This window comes from Colossoma macropomum, unplaced genomic scaffold (assembly GCF_904425465.1).
Source record: "Colossoma macropomum unplaced genomic scaffold, Colossoma_macropomum, whole genome shotgun sequence".
NCBI lineage: Eukaryota > Metazoa > Chordata > Actinopteri > Characiformes > Serrasalmidae > Colossoma > Colossoma macropomum.
The window spans coordinates 21,890,325-21,911,818 of NW_023494801.1; the positions used below are offsets into that span (position 1 = coordinate 21,890,325).

The following is a 21,494-nucleotide window of genomic DNA, read 5'->3' on the forward strand; positions in this document are numbered from 1 at the left end:
TTTTTAAAAATAAACTGGCTTTACAAAGTGTTGAGCACAGACATACACTATATGGCCATAAGTATGTGGACGCCACTCCTAACTATTGAGTTTGCATGTTTTAGCCACATACATTGCTAACAGGTGTATAAAATTAAACACATAGCCATGCAATCTCCATAGAAAAACATTAACAGTCGAAGAGGTTATTTCTGCCCTGCTAGATCTGCCCCAGTCAACTGTAAGTGCTGTTATGAAATGGAAATATCTATCAGCAGCAACAGCTCAGCTGCAGTAGAGTGGGGCTGCCAAGTGCTGAAGTGCATAGTGCGTGAAAGTCAACACCAGCGCAAGAAGTGTGCTGGTGTTGACTGGACTCTGGATCAGAGGAAATGTTTTCTCTGGAGTGATGAATCATGCTTCACTGTCTGGCAGAAGGTTTATTTTTATAGGTTGCAAATGCAGTAAAATGAATTAAAAGCAGATATTTTAGCAAGGTAGCCCAGAATCACCTCAATGTTCTGCTTTTTAGGTGTGCAATAAATATGTCATCAAATGTTGGTACAAAATATCGTTCCAATCTAAACATGTATTCAGTTATGATTTTTTTAAAGCGTTTGAATACTGATATTGTATACACTCTGTTAGTTAGGTACTTATACTGCATTTGACTGAAGCTTGTGACTCAGTAATAAAGTACCCCTCCTCTACTTTTAAATGAGATTTCCTTAGTTCAGACACATTAATTGGTTAAAACTCTAACTGACCATACAATTTGCTTTTCTGAGAGGGTAAATACATCAGAAAAGTTAAAGCTATCACTAGCTGGCTATCATGTTGCTAACAACACTCGCTTTCACAGTGGCCTCCATGTATTCCCCACTTTGTGGCTTGAGCGTGGAGAATAGTGTAATTCCAAGTTCCGACTTACAATTTCTGAGTTAAGTCAAATGCAGCATTGCTTGCTTAGGTACTTCTGCACTGTTGCTAAATGCATCTACTGGATGTGCCACATTAATGGCTCCTAACTCTTTTTCCAAGTTCAAGTCCTTCACAAACAGATACACCCCATTATCCACTCATCATCTCCATGATCCGGCTCTGACCCCTTTGTAACCTCCCTGCTCTTTGCAGCAGGCCGGTGCTAAGCCTGTGGTTGATCCATGTGTTGTCATGCTCTCACGGACCGTAGCTGGCTTCTTCTTTTTACTTTTTTTGAGCCACAGGAATGATGACTAAGCACTTCTGGTCGTGATGGAAGGAGATAACCCCGATGTTCTCCACATCGTGATGGCTCTGGCATGTGTCTGTATGTGTGTGTTAAGGAGCTGTGGGAAGGAGATGGAGGCTGATTGATGAGTGTATAAGACTGGGGCAGATTCCCAGAAAAGGAAGAAAAAAACAAAAAAAAAAAACATTTGAACTTCCCGTATCGCAGGAAGCAGCGCAAGATAACATTCCAGCATCCTGCATGAGAAAAGCTTCAAAACTGCAACTCATCTACTAGCTCCCCATTTCCCCCTAAGCAAAGTTTTCTCTTTTCTCTGGACAATAGCACCCTATACAGCCTATTTCATTCATCCCCACTGTCAGATAGCACTCCTACCAAACAACCCTAAGCAGAACAGTCATTTCACAATCCTTCCTTTTTCTTCCTAATTCCAACTGTTTAAATATACGCCGCTTTCAACTGTAGCCACATGGCGCGCTAGCTCAAGGGTAGCGTGGCAAAGACAGAAAGTAGTTTGTTTCAATATTTCTGTTTCTTCAATCTACCCCCCCCCCTTTTTTCTGGAGCGGAGCTTAACAGCGTCAGGTCTACTTTAATTACACTGCGCTGCGCATGGAAGCCCTTTTTTCTCTCTTAGCCACAAACTGCCTTTTGTGTTTTGTAGTCTGTTCAAGGATTTCTAAAGGACGTGCTGGCATGCACAGGCCCTGGCGAGAGAAGTAGTTGGGGGGGTTGTGGTGGAGGGTGGCAGGTGGGGGGTGGTGGATAGTATTGAACTGTTATTGTTTGAAAGGCATGTAAGCGGCCTTCACAGCACCAGAGCCACCGCCGAGAACAACAAAAAAAAGAAAAAAATGAGAGAAAGCAAGGGGGGGGGATAGAAAAGAAAGAAAGCAAGCTTTAAAGAGGCACAAACCCAATCTCTCCTTCGCATCCAGCTATCAGAAGCTGTGCCAGAGGAGAAATGAAGCAAACTTCTAAATCTCTCTCCTCTCCTTTGCTTCTCTCTACACCGCCACCCCCCCCCCACGTCTCCCTCTCCCTCTTGGACTCCTCTTTGTCATTTGACAAACGCAAACATCAGACGTCGCAGCTGTCCCGAGCGGCATACAGCTGTTGTTACGGCAGCGGCGCGGAATAGCAACGGACCACCTTCGAGCTTGTCCTTCGATCCGCAGCCACGTTCAAAGCACTTCCTCTCTTTCTCATCCACTCTCCATTACTGCCACCATCACCTTCATCCCTTCATCTTCCTCATGGCCAGGCAGCCGCAGGGCCGCAACAGAACGGGGGTTGGGGGGGTCATGCAAGCACCTCCGTAATTTAGCAGCAGAGATGCTCTCCCACTCAACCACACTGATGTCTGTTTGTGTGGAGGACCTCCGGGCCTGGCCACTGGAGGCTTTTCTAGAGTTTTGAAGTAGTTTCACTCGTTGTCATTAAAGGCTCTCTTTAATCTGGAGCTTGGAAAAGTTCTTAGAGCAGCCATGCTGCAAATAGAAGTTCCACATGAAGAGCAGTCTAGTGCTAACAAAACATGGACGGGGGTTTAAAAGGGCCCTGAGATGTTTTTTTTTTTTTTCTTTCTTTCTTTTTCTGCTCTCTTTCTCACTCTTTCTTCCCCTGGCTTTCCTCTACTCTTCCTTCCTCGCCTCTACTTTACCCGAGGGAAACATACTTGCCTTATCTTTACAGGAGGACCACCCAGGAATGACGATTTGGATCTCACCTTGTGTGTGTGTGTGTGTGTGTGTGTGTGTGTGTGTGTGCGCGTTTGTGTGTGTGTGTGTCTAAGCAATAGTAGGTGTCTGTGTGAAGAAACATTACTGGTGTGTATGTGAAGGGTAGGTGTCTGTGAGTGTCTGTGAGTTTTTTTTCAGGTTGACAAAATATGTAAAGGTTGACATAGTATGTAAAAGTAGTGTTTTAAAGTTTCAAAATGTACCATTCACTTCCAAGTCTATACAGTCCATAAATAGAAAATAACCTTTTTTTTTTATTATTTGTTTTTGTGATGTTATGATGAAACCCAATGCTTTTAAATAGTCATATGCAAATGCTTGAACACTACCATTCAAGTTACATATATATTTTTTGATTTTCTAAGTGAAAATAAGTTAACACATCCTTTGTAGGGAACACACTTAAATATGACATTTTTCTGCAAATGCTAGTGCACAATTTCTATATATATTTGCTGCGTTTAACACATCAGAAAAAAATTAATTATGAGATAGAAAACATGCCATAACTTGTGTCATATCATGTGTCATTGTTACCCAAAATGTTAAATTCCAAACAAACAGTAATTATGCTTTAAAATGTGCAGGAGTACATTCTCTTCAAAGGTTTTGTAGTTATTTTCACTTAGAAAATTAACAAAGCATGGATATTAACCAGGGCCCAAAGTTTTGTATAGGACTGTATATCCGCCTACTCAGCCTACAGCAGTTTAGCTTCGCCCATTCTTGTTGAAGTTATAAGGAGTTTTTCAGCTCAGGCTGCTTTGAATGTGGCACAATGCGGGCAGCCAATCAGAACAGAGATCTGTATCTTAAAGGCACACTATCAAAAACAGGCTGTTTAATTTGTTTTTGTTGTATAAACCTGTTCAAACGTCATAAGTAGACTTCAGAGAAGAAAATAAAAAATACAAGAAAAACGTTAAATATGGGCCCTTTAAAATATCATCATTGGAATCTTAGCATTCCTGCAGATCATTGGGTGTTTGATAGGTCTGTGTTGTCTGTGTGTGTTTGCTTTAGAAATCTTTAGAAGATAACCAGTTGTTAAAGAAAACAAACCAGTTTTGGAGAAAGGGCAAGAAAAAAGCTCACTGCTGCAGCTTCTCATTCTGTGTATCTCTCTTTTACTCTCTCTCTTTCTCTCTCACTCTCTCTCTCTCTCGCTCACTCTCTCACTCATTATCTCTCTCACCCACCAACCATACACCCCCCCGACCCATTCCCCCCCCCAGGAAATCGAATGTTCCACATTTGCCGCCTGTTGAGATCGATCCCACACTGGCCGTCTGATAAAGAGCATATCGCCCTGGCCATCTGGACCCTGTTTGGAGAGATTCTCCATAGCAAATCCCCTGTTCACGCCGGGAGGAACAACAGCTGCATGGCTTCAGCACCTTTCCCCTGCCCCTCCTAGAAAGGTTGAGTGGGATGGAGAAAAATAAGCACTGGAGCTCTACCTAGGTTGTATCGAGGACCACCAGGCACATGCTGGATTGTCAAGACCCTTTGCCTGTATTAGAAGCTTTTTTTTTATATATAAAGCTGAGGGCTTGTCAGTGCAGGCCATAGCCCAGCAAGACCAGATAAGTCTAATATAACAGTGGAGACTGCTAATCCACTTTAAGATCTCCTGTCAGTCTTGTTGACTTCTCCCAAGGTTCTGTAAAAGAAACCTTCTAGCTGTTCTGAACTGTGGCCCATGAAGCGCTCTCGTGCAGAGGAGCTAGATAACCCACCATGAGTCATCAGAACTCTGAGCTTCTACGTGCTGGGGATGACGTGCCACTTTGTGATGAGGACAGAGCTATTCTCCCTTCTCCTCTAAGCCTTGAGCTGACTCGATGTAGCTTCAGTAATCCAGTGGGAACCACATGAAAGAATTCCCACTGACGACTGTCAGCACGCTTCCAGGAAGCAGTGCCGCACCAGCACTGTGTCACACTTCTGGGACTTGCCCGTCACCGTAGATCCTGATATACAGCTGGCTAATGCTATTCTTCTAAGGTTAGCATGGCTGAACCCCAGGGGGTCATGAGCAAGCTTAGGAACAGCCCCACAGGGAGATGCAGCAAAGGTGAAGCAGACTTTACGACCGTTACTTTGCGTCTCACAGACCCTGACCTCTTACACATGACCCCCTGGCCTCCCAAAACCATGTTTTTTTGCTCAGGGGCCCAAAGATAATGGCAAGAAGTTGCAGAGTTTCAAGCAAGTGGTTGGGCACATTCACTTCTTGAACTGCAACTGAGAATCAGTGAATGATAAGGAAGAAACAATGGATTTGACCAAAAGTGGAAAAACGAAAATGTGGATTACTTTGACGATAAGCAAACCCATAACATCCATTTGCCTCTCTGCCGTCCCGTGCGTTATGGTTTCCATTATGGCTTTAGAAAGAGTCAGTCATGACGCACTGCAACTTTTCGCAGGCTTTTTGGTGAAGAAATTAGCAGAAATAATTGAATCCATGAAATTTAGTTGTTCAAAAAGAAATAGAAACTGACCTCAAGGCTGGCATGTCACAAGCTTCATGAACAGTCAGTTTTAAACAGTTTATTGATTTCTATAATAGTTGTTTAGATGTTTATGGTCTCAACATACAGCAGCATTCTGTACAGTAGGACTGGACACTAAAATCAGTATTAAAAACCTGTATTAAAATGTGTTAATGTATACCTAAAACTCATTTAAAGCTTTGAGTTACTGGCCTAGCCTGGTAGCCTTGTAGCCTTGGTGTATTGAAAGTCAATGCACAGTCCATACACCATTACAATTAAGTAGCACTCTTTAAAATCGTAAGAAAATTGCCCTAAAAGGCTCTATATGTAGCATTCTTAACATTCTTAACTTGGAATAGAAGACATTTTAAGCAATTTCTGTTAGTCCAATTGTCATGAGGATTTGACACAGTAAAAGCAGCAGCTGGTATTTTCAGTTTATGTAAAGAAAAATAAAAAAACAAGAAAAATGCTGATGTAAGGTTTTGTTCCTGCATATATATTTATATATATATTTGCTCTGGGAATAAAAATGGTCATGTCTTTTGTACATACAACAACAAAAACATCATAAGTGGACCCTGGTGGGGGGACGTGTAGGATATGGGAACTATAAGGCACCTTTAGCGCCAATCCAGGAAACTGTAAGCTCTTCCAACTCCTTTTCCAAACACCTGCACTGTCACTATGTAGAGGGAGCATGCTAATAGATTCCAGGGCTGTCTCACAGTGGCCCTCATCGCCTCATCGCAACCCTCTCTTCATAAAGCCACAAGGTGCTGCTTCTGCTTTTCATGAGGCGTAATCCAAAACGAAGTGTACAGATGCGTGCTGCAAACATCTGGTTCAAAGTGCTGAGCAGGAACTGCGCTTCTCTTTCCACTACTATTGGTTTCAGCCGTGGGGCTGGAGGGAAGAACCTCGATCTGCTTTTCTGTTGTTTGGCCTCAAAGTTTTGGTTTATATGTTTCGCAGACATTTTGTTGAAAAGAAAGGCAGGTGGGTTTAAGTGTGAAGAACCTCACAGACATTGTGAAATCAGTCGATGGATCTCTCCCTTGCTTGCTGCCGGTGACAAATTAGAATTTATTTATTAATTTATTAATTTATTTTTATTTATATTTATATATATATATATATATATATATTTTTTTTTACTATTCATCAAAGTGCCACTTAGAATACTTTCATCAAATATAGGTCCAGTTGGTCTCTTCACTTTAGTCACATCTGTCTTCTCCCCCCTCTCTCTCTCTCTATCACTCCTCCTTCCTCCCTTCCCTAATTGTCTCCCTGCAGGTTCTCCAGGAGCGGGTGGAGACATTGCAGAGACAGCTGCATGCTGCCGAGAAGAAGCTGATGACCCGGGGACTGGAGACCCAGGAGCAGGTACGTTACCATTGGAACTCTGATAGATCTCAGGGCTCCCCTGGTCCCCCAGCCCCTGCAGGGCCAGACAAGAGCTGAATCTTCCTGCTCAAAGTCACTGATACGCACCCCACATGCATTCCCCACATTCTTGGAGATCCGGCTTCAAGGGCCAGCGCCCCCAGGCTTGGAATGTCTGCCCCGGCTTCAGAGGAAAAGCTGGGTTAATAACAGGGCTGCTTTGACCTTGACACACAGTGAGGAGGGGAAGAAAAGAAAGTAATTAGTAGAGACCTGCATCTCGGGTCTTTTGAGACACCTTTTTGTCCTGATGACTGTGGCTCATTGCTTTAGACGTTCAGTTTTGGACGAGGCCAGAGCATCTGCTGAACGAGAGCCTGGCTCAATCTCCGCAGCAGCTGCAGAGAATTGGCACCTTCTTGCTCTGAGGAGCTCCAAAAATGCGTTTTATCTAAAGGAGCACTAATAGATCACTGGCTTTGACTAGGCGAGTTATGGAAAGCGTCGTCCAGACACCAGACAATTAGGGTCATCACTCAATTGGCTAGACTGCCTCTAGTGTCTGCATGTTTACTCGGGAGCGTGAAGGAGGAGCCCCAGAGGGTTAATTGAAAGCTTGAGCTGGAAACGGCTCCCTCTTATTGTCTAGTCATTATGAAAAGGCTTCTTCACAAGGCTTGATGGCTCAGCGGCTATCAGCTGGGAGTGTTCGGGTACGTTCAGAACTGGTGTTTACTCTCGACTCTGCTGCTTGACGAGCGAGCCACTCCCTCCCAACACCCACCCCCACCAAACGAAGATTTGACTAGGGAGGCCCTCCTCTTCAGTCCTCCCTTAGAGGAGGAGAGCCTGCAAAGCACATCTACTCCCACCTCATAAACCCGCATACCAGTCCCAAGCCCTCCCCAGGTCAGGTCTCTCACTGTGTGTGTGTGCACATATGTACACACATACATGTGTGTAGAGGGGGAAAAAAAAGCAGAGAGGCCTACTCTCTCTTTTCCGTGCCGTGATATTGCCCCAGTTTATCTTCCAAGACATGTCTTTGTAATATGATCCTCAGCATGAGAAAAAAAACAGCCCTCTTTCTGCCCAGACTTCAAACAGATGTTCTTCCAAAGAGGCTCTTCCAGGCCCCTCTGTGCCTGCTTGGCATAAAATGTCGGCAACGACCGCATACAGTACTGAGCAGTCTACCCCGCCATGCTGGATGAAAAGATTAGGCCCTCAAAGTGCTAAAAAAAAGCGCAGCAAGGTGACACAGTCTTCCTCTGAGCTTTCTTCTCTTGAAGAGGAGTGAGTAGTGTTATATTCTTAATAGGTAGGATTTCACTTGTTAGCTAAAGCTCTTGGCGCAGAGTTTGCTGTTAGCAGAAAATCTGCAGATGGTAGTTTTTCTTGTGGTCCAAGAGGATGTTGGTTTGTTAAAATGGGTTTATGTTAAAGTGAGGAAAGGATGGCACATTTATGTTTTTTGCAGTACTCTATGATAGTGGCTTTTTTATTGTTACATAATAGAGTTGTTGGGCTTTGTTCACACTGCAGGGCATATTGGATTTGTTTCTTATATCCGACTTTTAAGACTGGCTATTCAGATTTCAAATTACAAGTGACCAAATCTAATTTGTTTGGTCAGGCTGTAGCCGCACTTGCTCGCATATCCGCATTGGTTGGTAAACTCCAGCAAACAAAGTAAAAAATGTTGCCCAAATGTTAAAAACTTCTGCCCTCCATGTCTAAGCTGTAAATATGCACCACTTTCAGATTGCACATTCTGAAGTCATGAACCGCCGCACCCAGAATGACAAAAAACAGGTATCTTCATGTGGCTTTTTGCTGTTCAGATTGCAGAAAAACTGTTCTGCTAGATAGAGATATGCTGAAAAATCAGATTTGAGCTGCCTGTCTGCATAAGGCCTTAGAGGCACCAGTTCAGTACCAGGTATCACTGTCATGCTAATATCAGCAGAAAATGCTGGATCAGACATTGGAGGGGACAAAAGAATGGATCTGATCCAATCTTGTAACAAATCTACCCTGAAACAGCACAGAATCACACTGTGTGATGTTATAATGTTAGCTGTGTATTTCTTCCTGTAGGAAAGTAGAGTGTTTGAGTACTTTGAGCATAGTTGTCTACTTTTAGATGCTTAGGAACGGCTGACCCTAAGTCACAGTAGATTTTAACAAAGAAATATCAGATAGGTATCAGCTGATACTCAAGGTTTAAATATCGGTTTTGTAAAAGAAACTGTTGTATCATGCCATCTCTAATACATATTGAAAAAGTAAAGTCCACCATCTGTAATGCAGTCATAAACATGTAAGGCATTGTTTACTTGAGCTCGTTTTAGACTTTTTTGTTAACAGTAATTCTGACTACAAAGCACTTATCCATAATCCTGTCCTAGTGCATCTATTACTGGATCACCATATGCCGTGGTATTTTTTCACAGTCATTGCACATTTATAAAGGATTGTGAAAAACTCAGACCACCCTTCATTTATTTTTTCAGTCAAATATTTTTTCTTTTTTTGGTAGAGATTTCAGAGGAGGTTAGATACAAGATAATCCAGTTGCATTAGGAGGGGGAGGTCAAAGGAAAATAAGTGAAAATGTTTCCCATAGAGGTGTTTATAAAAGATAGACTGGGAATAAATGTGCAAGACTGAGTAGACCACCAAAACTGTCACCATCAGATAAACAGTACTTAAAGTTTTTATCTTTGAGAGAGAGGAGAAAATCACAGGTCTGAAAAAGTGTTTCTGTCCATCCTTTTACTGTGAGAAGACAACTCAGCACTGAAAGGATGTATAGCATTCAAGAAGCTGTGTTTACTGAATAAAGGAAATAGACAAAATAAAGAATAAAATTCACAAAAAGAAGCTGCTGGTGTTTTCAGAACAATGGACTGACCGCCCCAGAGCCCAGACCTCAACATTACTGAATGTGTTTGGCAATATTTGGTTCATAAAAAGCAGAAAATGCAACCTCTAAGACTGAATTTTGGAGGTGTGTAAAGACATCCCTGCAGGTTGAAAAACTGAAAGCAAGTCTCCCTAAAAAGAATGGAAGCTACAATAAAGGAGAAGGTTAGAAACACTCAGTAGATAATATCTGCTGAAAATAAACCTGTTGGCCCTTTTGACTGGTAATTAAGGAAATGAAGAGTGGTCTCTGACTTTTGCTCAGTGCTGTATAACACTGATCTTGACATCAGTATAGTTAATACAACTTTCCCTCATAAATCCACCTGAGTCTCACCTGAGATAATCCAGACTTGTCTGAACATCATACAACAGCTCCATTGACTGAATGCAGTCATTTTCCATTAGCTAGCCCATTCTAAAGCTGGTGCCGACTGGAGCTGCTCTCTCCACATGACTGACACTTCACAAGGCACATCTCTGCTTCATAACTTCATAAAGCACCTCCTCCGGTTTCTAATTTCTCCTCACATCACTCTCATGAAAAAACATTCCCTCTTTATGCTTTTCTTCACAGTGCAGCTCCTTGCTATTTGAGGGTGGAAGAAAAAAAGCTTCCCCACTGCACTGCTTCACCCGGTTTCCAGACGCACGATCTGCCGATGCAGAACTTTGTGAGTGGCGCAGGTTTTGATATACTCCCTTGTATCTGACAAGAGGAGTTTTTGTCACTTTTTGCATTTCTTTCCGACGTGTGCTCACGCCTCACGCCTCACGCCCCACGCCCGAACAACACAGCCCCCCTCCAACTACCATCCAGCACAGCCATACCACCCCCCCTTCATTAGCATACATCAAGCACCTGACGACCTGACAAACTTCATTTGAACGTTAAAAGCACTGCGGCCTTGTTACTTTCAGTTGGCAGCTGTCAAAAAGCTCGGCATGTGACACACTGCGCCAAACAAAGTCAAACGCAAGCTCAATCTAAAGGCTATATATAGATGAAATAGTGTCATTTTAACAGAGAACTGTTTTTGGGGGGGCACTGCTTTTCTCCATCTTCAAAATCGAGAGTGCTTCATCAGGAACAAAAAAAAGAGAGAAACTTTTTAAAAAGGCAAGATGAAACCGCTCGCTTGAAGTCACATTGTTGAGCGCTGAGTTTGTAAGCTGTGGGGAATAGTGCCTTTATAATCTGGGCCATCAATGAGCGCAGAAGCCCAGTGCACTTTGATCAGCCAGTGTCCTCAAAGTGACCCTCCCCAAACTCCCACCCCCACCTCAGTCCCTGGTGTTTGTCAGGTTCTGTCATTGCCTCCCATTCACTGAAACAGAGAGAGGTCTCTATGAATGCTGGATAGTTATCTCTGAGGGAGCTCACTGAACGCCTTGTCAGTAGCATTCCATGCTATGTTTAACATTAGTGTCCAACCCTCCTATTGACTGATATTATCTGAACAGTCCTAGTTAGAAAAGCTTCTCTGGTTTGGGTTTGAAGCAGAGCCGGACGTCCTGGTCTTGGTTGGAGAACGGACAAGACCATGAAAACCTGCTCTAGGTCACTGTCTTGGCACAGATAGCTGTGGTATAGATTTGTGGTTTCAGACAAGAGCATAGTATTACTTGTAAATGCTTATAGTGTAATAATATTACACTTCAAGCTTATGCTGTACTTGCAATACATATAGAACAAGTTCAGTGTTTTCATGGATTGCAGAGTTTCCTACCAAAACACTTAATTTAACTCATCAGCAGATTACCAAGTTTATCATTAACTGAATCAGACTTGTTAGTAGAGGTAAGTCTTTGAAAGTGGGGACAGGATTTAAAGGCCTTGCCTTTGGCCTTGGCTTTATCTTGAGAACCTGATTATTTTGACCCCTAATGAGCTAGGATAGCAAGGCATAGCCTGTGGTTTGAATTTACCTGACATTAAAAGTATAAAAAGGGGGAGAGAAAGAAAAAATCAGTTACTTTCTCAGGTTACAGTTTAAATGTTAGTGATTAGAAGCTAGTAGAAAGATTAAGAGAACAAATCAGGTGTTCCTCAAAACCATCTAGATCAGGGTCTTCATTCATTCCAAACATGGAGGAGCACACCTGACTCTACTTGTTTAATCAATTGGTCTCAGCCTTCTCCAACCAAACAACTGATCGTGTGCTCCTGTTTCATTGGAATGAAAACCTGCGTAGACACTGGCCTTTTGTGGATAAGATCGCACAGTACTAATGTCAATAGAGACTGCATCATCATGGGTGGAAGGAACGTTTAGTGAAGGTAGTCTGAAGGTTAGTAAATTTGCACAGAACTGCCATTACTCAAATCTGCATTACGTGCTCAGTGTTCTCTACTTGTGGCTGATGGGGTTAACAAGTAATAGAAGTTTATACCACTTGCAGCATCCCACATTTACCTGCGTCACGGTATTAAATAATTTCAAGTAGACTTAGGTGATTTCTCACAATGTATGGCACATTGTTATCTATAAAACTGGACAAAGATACTTTGAATAGCTAAAAACAGCATAGACAGAATAGCAGCAATCTCAAAGCCTAAATTTTATCCACTTAAGCATTACTAAAAAACTTCAGACATCAAACATGTCCTGACTGATCTACTACATTTGAATTAAGGGTAGAATTAGATTTTTTTAGACGTTATTTCTTACATTTCAGTTTATATATTGTAGACTGTTGGTTAGAATGGCCAATGACCAGTATACACATATACAGTAGATATACTGCAGCAGCCAACTTTGTACAGCATGAGCATTCAACGTTGACAGTTTTAAAAGTGAAAAGTTGAGTCCTGCACCAGTTTCTGACAGTGTCAACTATTCTCTTCTAGGCTGAGGCGAGTTCCTGCCCCTAATTACTGACGTTTTGCCACAGGAGCGTACCCAGCTGTCGAGAGATCTTCCACCTCTCCACGCTCATGTCTCATGCATCAAAGCTGGCATCTGAGCACAAACCTCTACTCCCTGCCCTGACTGTACATGAGGGGGTATGGCACCCCTAATATGCACAGGCAGCCGGGTCCACCTGTGGCTGTCTACACACAGCTGCTGGAGGGAATGGCCTCCACTCCCTGCTATTCCGAATCGTCCTGCGCCTTACAGTCTGTGTTAATAGAGCTGTCCACACTGGGCCAGCAGCCAGACGCACCATACTGCTCCGTGGCTCTTTTCCATGAGAGTTGTCCGACAGACGGCAGCTTTACGCAAACAGCTTCCCCCGCCTTCTTTCTCACCAACACTTCTGCCTCCCACACTTAGAGGCAAACACTTGCAGAGAGTCAGTTCTGATTGGCCATCGGCATATCGGTTCAGTATGCAGGGTCTGCCACGGTCTCTTGCAAGATGCATTGGGTCCAGTTCTTATGGAGGGTAATTGAGATGCTGCTTTGGTTATGGAAGTGACTTTGTGTTGGTGGTGTTACACTATACTTGTTCAGCTTGAAGAGACATTGGACGAAGAGCCTTGAAAAGACAGTTGCATAGTCTTGATTTCTCTGGCCATAAATCATCACCATATTAACTTTACATTGGATCCATTGTTAGGCCATCTTTCCTCACCGTGAAAGTTTGTAGCCTTTCAATTTTGCAGCAACTCAGATTATATCCTCTAGTCTTTTTTCAAGCATTTGTTTAAGAATGGTTCTCAAGTTTTGTTTTTCCTTCTCCATGAAAAAATATATTGATCGCCTCATGTGTTTTTTTTCATACGCTTACTGGTCTGACACTAAAAAAGGAGGAGAGTGGGGGAAGGGGGAGGGTTGGCTAAGTGGCAAAGGCCTAATCTACTACACACTGTGCTGGGACGGAAAAAAAGGAATGGAGTGCTGTGTTCAGATAATTTATACTCTCCCTCTTTGAAGTGCCTCCCAATCCTTTCATTGTACCCTGAAAGATTAATTACAGAAAGCCCGAACAATCAGTTAAATCCACAACAGGAAAATTATTTTAGGAAAGGCAATCATCTTTCCTCATGCGCACTCTCTCTCTCTTACTACCTCCTTTGAAAAACTGAAAAATCAGAAAAAGATGGCGACCATATTTTAAAGAAGTTGGAACCAAAGGCTACACCTAGGACGACTTGTTCCCAAATAATAAATCCTGAGATCGTGTTAATGTAGCTTCTTCATGTCTAAGAAGCCCATTTTAAGCAATGCTTAGTTTCCAGAAGCTTCTATGGCCGTGACCTCTCCATGCATCCTCGCTTCACAGCACACCACATCTTGTCCATTCAGCAGTTCTGACAAACAAGCACCCCAGTTATGTGTGTGTGGGGGGTGGCCGGGGGATTCCTAACCAAACTGTTTAAGCCTAGTCTACAGGCTACGGTTTGTAGTGTGTAATTTAAGGGCTAGACAGACTGCTCTCCTCTGCGGAGGGCTTTGTTGGTCGGACTTGCTCTGTGCTCCAGTCTTCTGTGGGCTGACCACAGTGTGCGGCAGCCTAGTGGGGGCGCTGTTGCTGAGCTTGTGGTCGTCTCATGCTCTCTCTCTCTCTCTGTGTCTGTCTCTGTAGATCACACATATCCGTCAGGAGTGTGAGCTGAAGATCAAAGGCCTGATGCCTGCTGAGCTCAGACAGGAGCTTGAGGACACTATCGCCTCCCTCAAGTCACAGGCAAGCAACACACAGGAACACCTCTCTGCTCTAAATGTTTTTATTTCTGACTGATGTTCTCCCCAAGTTTGTATAAGCAAACTCATGGCTGTTTTGAACGCTGAATATGTCATTCACATGAATCCTATAAATCTCAAGAGTTTTTAATTTTTAAAAAACAGGACGGGGTTCTCCCACTTATATAGTAAGTATAACTTATATGGGTCAATCAGAACTACAATATTTCGTGAGTGCTGAAAATTTTGCATATTCAGATCTCTCTCTTCAATAGCTTTTGAACAGTAGGCGAAAAAGTTAAACATGTAAGATATATCATTTGCATCTGAATTTGAAATTGATGTTGGATACATTGATTTCTTTGGACTGTCATAACACTAAGACATTTAAACAACTGTCTATAAAAATAAAATTAAGAGTAAAAGTTGCAATTATTCGGGGTCCAAGCACTATAGGCATTATGGAGCCAATAGAACACAGATGATAGGCAAAGGTTTTAGAATGGCCTCTGTTGACTATAATAGATAGATGTCAAATAGTCTGACAGATTTTGTACACACTAATCTTTTGACCTTGCTATGATAAGCAACATTTTTTTTAAACAAACAAATCAAAATACCTAGAAAGCAGTACAATCTTTGGATGACTTGTATTTGCATAGTTGTTAAACTAAATAATTCCACAGCAGTAACCCCTGTATTTTAGTCTTAGGGTGCACTGGAATTTCTTGTTAAGATCACTAAAATGTGCTGCCTGACCCTGCTAACAATGATTAGTTTCTGAACTTGTCGCCTTTTTCACTGCATGAGTTTTCATGTCTGCATGTTGTACTGTTTTTTAGATACTTTGTTTACATATTTTTAGTCAAACCTCAAAAAGCATTCTGTGTTGATGTATTGGTGGTACATCCTTGCTGAGCACATTGTACTGTCCAAGTTTTGACCTCTCTTAAGACGCTCTGTTCTTTTGATTACCACACTTAAATGTCATCACATTTGTCGCTTTTTTCCGAGATCACAGCGTCATCTTCCCATCTCCTTCACAACCTCTCTCTCCCCCTCTCTCTCTTTCTATCTCCATCTCTCAGCTGTTTCTTTGCAGAAAGGCAAAACCTTGCAGCTTTGAACTGGAGTGTCTTTTGTTTATTTGATTCCTCGGACGAGGAGTGGGGGGAAAGGCTAACAAGTAGTGCGAGTTCTTCCATAGACATGGATCTAATTTGGCCATGGGGCTTTGAAGTCCCAGGCTCGATTCATCTTCCCTCACGCACAATTATACGCAGCAACCACATTAATACTGGCTTCAAGGGCTCCGGCCAAGTGCTTATTAGTTACAGCGGACCTTACTCAGCCTGCGTTTGTGGAAGGGGGAATTTTCGTTAAACATCTCAAATCCAAACAATAGCCCCCTTTTTTTTCTGTGCCTGTGGTCCAGGGAGCCCTCATGAACAACAGTGTGAGAGTGTGGGTTCAAAGACCTCAGCCCTTGAATAACTCAGACTGGATTTTTCTCTTTTCAATCTGATCATGTTCTGTGATCCAACATGTTTGTATGCTGTGATTTGCAACAGGCATGGCCTCCCTGCCCCACTCCAATATGGTGAACATTGCATGTTGATGTGTGTTATTTGCACTTAACTGGTGGCCTAGCTCAAGTTCATACGCTTCGAGAAAAAGGACCTCACAAATTCTCAGCCACTAGAAACTGGATCTTGGTTGAGGTCTTGACCAGAGTGCGTCTTCATTTCAGGCAAAAGCCGGGGCAAAAAATCACAGGCATTCTTTTGAAGTTTGTGGAAAGTTAATTAGAGAATAGAACTTTGAGGTCAAGTTCGGGAGAAAAAGGACTCCTGAAGAATGAGCCACGCTGTCAAAGCGACGTGAAATATTGCAGCATGCTTTATTGACGCCTAAATAATGCACTTATAGATGGTTTATTGTTTGATCCATATTGTAGAAGATGGGAAATATATTTTTCTCTGTGGCTTGCATTTATCTGTCCCCTCTAAAAGCAAGGACAGCAGGAATCTTGACAAATTTGTTATAGAACTGGACCACCATCCTAGGATCTTATTAGTAACTCTTCATGGAAAAAAACGCTAAAATGCTACTCTAACTTAATGGTTTTTAATGCAGCGTTTAAAAAAAGCTAAGCCAAAATAGAATGAGTGGTATGAAACGTCTGGAAAGTATAGAATATAAAACCTCTGCATTTATAGTCCTGGAAAAGTATGTTTTGGGGAGTATAAATACATTTTTGTTGTTAAAGCAAGATTCTAAAACCATGTCACAGGGGAAAAATAATCTGTACATATTCTTGTATTCTCTGCTCTGTTTCCCTAATGCATATCACATTTCATGTCTTCCTTTGCAATGGTATAGTTAACGATCTTATTGAGCTACAGTTGAACTGAACACAGTTAAAAATGAAAAAGGTTCTCAGGGAAAAGTTTTGAAAAGGTATGGATTTTCTTCATAACGAAAGAACAAGGACTTTGGGTTTGAGCCACTGACACATTGTTTTTTGTCAGTCAGTCATTTAGAGGTGGGTTTGCACCGAGCTCTGGATTCTGGATTCTGTTTCTCAGTGTGTCCATAAAGGGGACAGATTCTCCCTCACACTTCTAAACTTTTGCTGTGTGTTTGCGTTTGTGTATGTGTGCATGCTGGGTGTAGGTCAACTTCCTCCAGAAGAGAGCGTCCGTTTTACAGGAGGACTTGGACGCCTGCCGCAGCAGGAGGTGAGAGTCTGGTCACCAACTGATGTACACACACAATGTTTACTCGCATGTATTCGTTCACTGTTAGCTGAAAATCTATGCAGCGCACACACGCAAGTGGATCCACACAGGCCCTTAACCCTCGGGACCTTTTTATCGTCCAGCAGAAAGATTAAACAGCTGACATTTTAAAAAATGCACCAACCCACAAATGTCTCTCACCTGTTAGCTTTTTCATAAGTCACTGGCATAATTGACATTTCAAGAGCAGCCTTTGAACCTCTTTCATCTGCTGTCCCTCCATCAGCTCTGTCACAACACTCATATGTAAAACATGCGCATGCTGGCAGCATTCAAATGCGATACAGCTTATCAGCCCAGATCAGCAAGACCCCACTACTCCACCTGGACTAACTGTACGGTCAGGTTACAGTCCAAGTCAGATCCAGAGATCCAACTGACGTTATTGGTCCCCATTCATATGCACACAAGGGGGCTGGTTATAAGGAGGGCCTCGAGGGTCCTTGGGGAGCCTACAGGGGCTTAACCTTGTCATTCGCTATAAAGATCTGCTTCTGGTGGCTTGAAAGGTAGGAATCTGTTTAATTAGCCTTTACCTGCTGTGGTATATGAGGCTGAAGTTATTCAGATTTTCCATTGCACCTTAAATGGTGCAGCAGTTAACAGGCGTTTTCACACCTGAAAGTCTGGGCCGAGGTCTGAACCAAAGTTCATGTTTTTGTTACATTGAATAAATTTGATCCAGTTAGTTTTGGTTTCACATTGCAATTTAGCGAGGGCACTAAAGAACTTGGCGTGACACACCTGTGTCCTGTCGTCATCAACTGTGTGGGCTGCATCTCACCATACGTGACATTAATTGGGTTGTAGAGGAGCGTCCGTCTGATATTGGTGTGCTGTCAATTCAGAGCCTTTTCCTTTTGAATGGAGAAAAATGAATATCCTCTCTCTCCTCCTCTCAGAAAAAAGGAATAGATTTTGACATATTTATGTTTTTTTTTGTGTTTGTATTTTTGTGTTGACTTGTGGCCTTTTTGTTGGCCCAAATTACACTTACACTTAAATATTCTCCTCCTCTCCCCATCTGCTACCATGGCTCATTTTACTTCTCTCACGGTTCTTTTTCTTCATTTATTGTTTAAACCCTTAATATTCCAGGTTTATTTCATACTATGGCTTATTATTCAGTAACTACAGGGACTTCAGTTTAAACTGATGGAGCTGTTTTTAGATTATAGAAGTGTGTAATAAAACTTTGGGCTCACCGGTGGGCCTATGGCTTGTTAAGGGTGATGATAGTCTGACTCAACTTCCTGCAATAGGTCCTTTCGTTCAGCATTAGGCATAGTGATGATAGGAACCAGGGGTTGCGATGTTTACAACGCAAATATAGCCATTTTATTTACTGTCCGAAACCACGAATGAACCTACACCTGTGTTCTGAGTTTTTACTACTGTGAATGGATTTAAAAATTTGGCCAAAAGCTCATCACAAATCTGTCATAAAACAGTGTTTCACGCATCAGGCAGTGTATTCATTACCATTTAATGTAATAGCTTTCTGTGATGTAGCTTTTAGAGGCATTAAACTTTAGGATCTTAATCTTAAGGATCAAGTCAGACAGACACGTAGAAAAATCGGTGCTTCCAAGTTAGCCACGATGACCTGTAACCACTGAAGGGATGATCTACTGTGTAATGTTATATTAGGCTGCCCCTAAAATGAGATTCTGGCTGTGCCACTGCAACACACTGAAAAATTAAACCAGGGAGTTGTTTGAGTTACCAACCCAAAATTGTATATGCTGACTTCACTCAATATGATTGAATGTAAATGTGTGGCATAATTCAATGAAGTCTTTTTTAGGAGTGCACACACTCTCCTTCCCCCATGTAAGGGCCCCTTGGGGCCCTGGCTTTTCCAGGTGTGAAAAGGCCCCTTTGATCCGGATAGAGGGAGGAAAAAACAAACAGCGGCAGGGTTTTTTTTTTGGTGCTGCTGATGGATGCACACTTCCTCCTTTTCTTTAATTGTCATTCTTTCTGTGTTTGAAGAGGGATCTTGACTATTCAAATATTGGCCTACTTGAACAGAGCAGGTAGAGTTGGTGGGGGGAAGCGACGATGTGAGGAAAAGCGGCACTCAGATCTCATCACAAGAACCGAAGTCAATGATTTACTCCTTGACTGTCACGATGTGAGCGCTAGCACTTTTGCTGTTTTATAATACTGACCCGAGTGCAGTCTGTAGTTGACCAGATCCAGCCCCCCTGCTGTGTTAAGTGCTCGTGTTGAGTGCCATCTGTCAGCAGGTATTTGATGTCACCCCGCCTCTTTACTGTCAGCTTCCTCCCCATGCCCACCTGACCTGCCGCTCACAGGCCTAAACAAACATGTGACACCTTCCCAGCTAACTTTTGTCTCTCTCTCTCTCTGTTGTACTCTCTCTCCCCCCCTTCTCTCCCCACCCACTTCTATCTCCCTCCAGGTAATCAGGGTCACCAGATATGCAGCTTTGTGCCTACTGGAGAAGATTTCTAATCGAAGTGAGCATTAACCACCGCCCCCCCTCCCCCCATTACCCCAGAAAAAAACATCCTCATCCTCATTCACCGTTGATGTCTTGAAGCATGACTTGATTTTGTATTGATTTTGTATGACTTTCAATGTTGGATTTTACAGCACTGCTTTTTTAAAAATGTATTTATGCATATTTATTTCTGTTTTTAGAAACCAAATGAGTTACACATAATGTGGCATGCTTTTTGTTTTGTTTTTCTTTGTTCACCAAACTTTGGTCTTGTTTACTTGATGTATGAAGGAGAAAAAAGTGTCAAATACAGTTTTTTTTTATTAAATACTTTTTCATCTTTCTCATATCCTCATTGTCTTGTCCTCATCTGTTCAGATACATCACTTTTTTGTTCCTGCTGTAACAGCATAACCAAACCCTGAGTCTTCTTAAATATAAACCTAGTGCATTCATGCATGTAGGATACATTCAGCCAGTTCTCACGAAAAAATACTTGGCAACGAATCCAACGCACCACCGTATAGGTGTCTTAAATGAGAACTCTGGCCGAAAGTAAAAATGTAACCATCATAACAGAAACTCTTTCTGATTATCTATCCTGAAGGTGGGAGAAACCTTTTTAAAAACTGTGTTTAGATGTTTTTAAATGTTTTCTTTTTTATTCTCATCAATACTATAGCTGTTTAACAGTAATAGCTGTCTTCAAGTCATCATAACAGTGTAGAGAATGGATTACTCAACAGAAATGACTTGCCATGAGAAGGACAAGCTAAAAGCTACAGTTTAGCAAGGTACTTACCTCAGTGTGAATTCCTTTCTCTTACTAAAGGAGGAAAACTTGTCTGATCTGTCTAAATAAAAATAGAATCGCTGTTTTCTTTATTTTGTTCAACCACTCAGGTTCCACTCGCTCATGACAGTCAACCTGGAGCATATTGATCAAAGATTTCCTTCAGAAGCTGCGCACCTTTGATCCTTATGGCCATATGCAAGGCAGCTAAACAAATGTCTGCCGAAATGTTCCTACCATTGGAGTGCAGCTTTCAGTTCAGGAACTTCAGAAGTATGTGTGGTGTCCCCCTCCCCAACCCCACTCCCCCACTGCATACCTCACTTTCCATTCCCTCTCACATCTTAATGCTTGTACTTGGGTTTTATTCACCTAGAAGTGTCCAGACACTTAATGACTTTCATAACCACCTTTTTCCCTTACAGTTATAGCCTCTAGCATGAGATGCTAGCATACTTCCTTTTCTCTCTAAATGTTCAAAGCCAAATGCCCTTTAGCAAAGAGATCATCATTGATCCGAATAGTTGGAATTCCCTTTTTTTCTATGGCAAAACCGCTCTGGAGATGAAAGAGATCTTCAGAGATTTGTCTTTTTTTAAGACTTCCACCATGTTGGCTGTAGCAAAAATTACAGTTTGAACAGCCGTCCAAGCGACATTCCCGCTTGCTAGTTCTGATATTGTTGCAGCCTGCCGCGACCATTTGTTTAACCAACGGCTCCACTGGAAAACCAGAGAAGTGACCAAGACTTTCTCAAGGTCCATTAAAACTGCCCTCTTTTGTTTTTCTGTATACCTCCCAGTTCTCTCTTAAACAGGGAGACGGTTATGATCTTAATCACTGGTTTTTGCCTGAAAATGAATGGGGGAAATCTCCATGGCCTTACATGCTACTATTGTATTCAGGCACATGCAAGGGGTGTTTATTCAGCAAGCATGTCAGTCTGAAAGTACTGGCCTGGGATCAGGTCACTGGATGGAAGGTACTCACTGGATTTTTTTTAAGTGAGTGGGGTCTTCTTCCAGGAAGG

General features: G+C 42.3%; 1 protein-coding gene across 3 annotated transcripts in view; it reads left to right on the forward strand.

The window, feature by feature from the left end:
• The window catches only part of cep112 (centrosomal protein 112), a 196,246-nt gene extending 176,280 nt beyond the window's left edge, over nucleotides 1-19,966 (forward strand). For 2 of the 3 annotated variants that reach the window (XM_036589491.1, XM_036589492.1), the window contains 4 exons: nucleotides 6,753-6,842; nucleotides 14,303-14,404; nucleotides 17,077-17,141; nucleotides 19,630-19,966. In XM_036589491.1, coding sequence (XP_036445384.1) covers nucleotides 6,753-6,842; nucleotides 14,303-14,404; nucleotides 17,077-17,141; nucleotides 19,630-19,633 — 261 coding nt within the window. In that variant the 3' untranslated portion in view covers nucleotides 19,634-19,966. Of the gene's footprint in view, nucleotides 1-6,752; nucleotides 6,843-10,352; nucleotides 10,414-14,302; nucleotides 14,405-17,076; nucleotides 17,142-19,629 lie in introns of those variants that run through there. The other variant, XM_036589493.1, reaches the window with a different exon arrangement.
• Nucleotides 19,967-21,494: the final 1,528 nt, after the last annotated feature.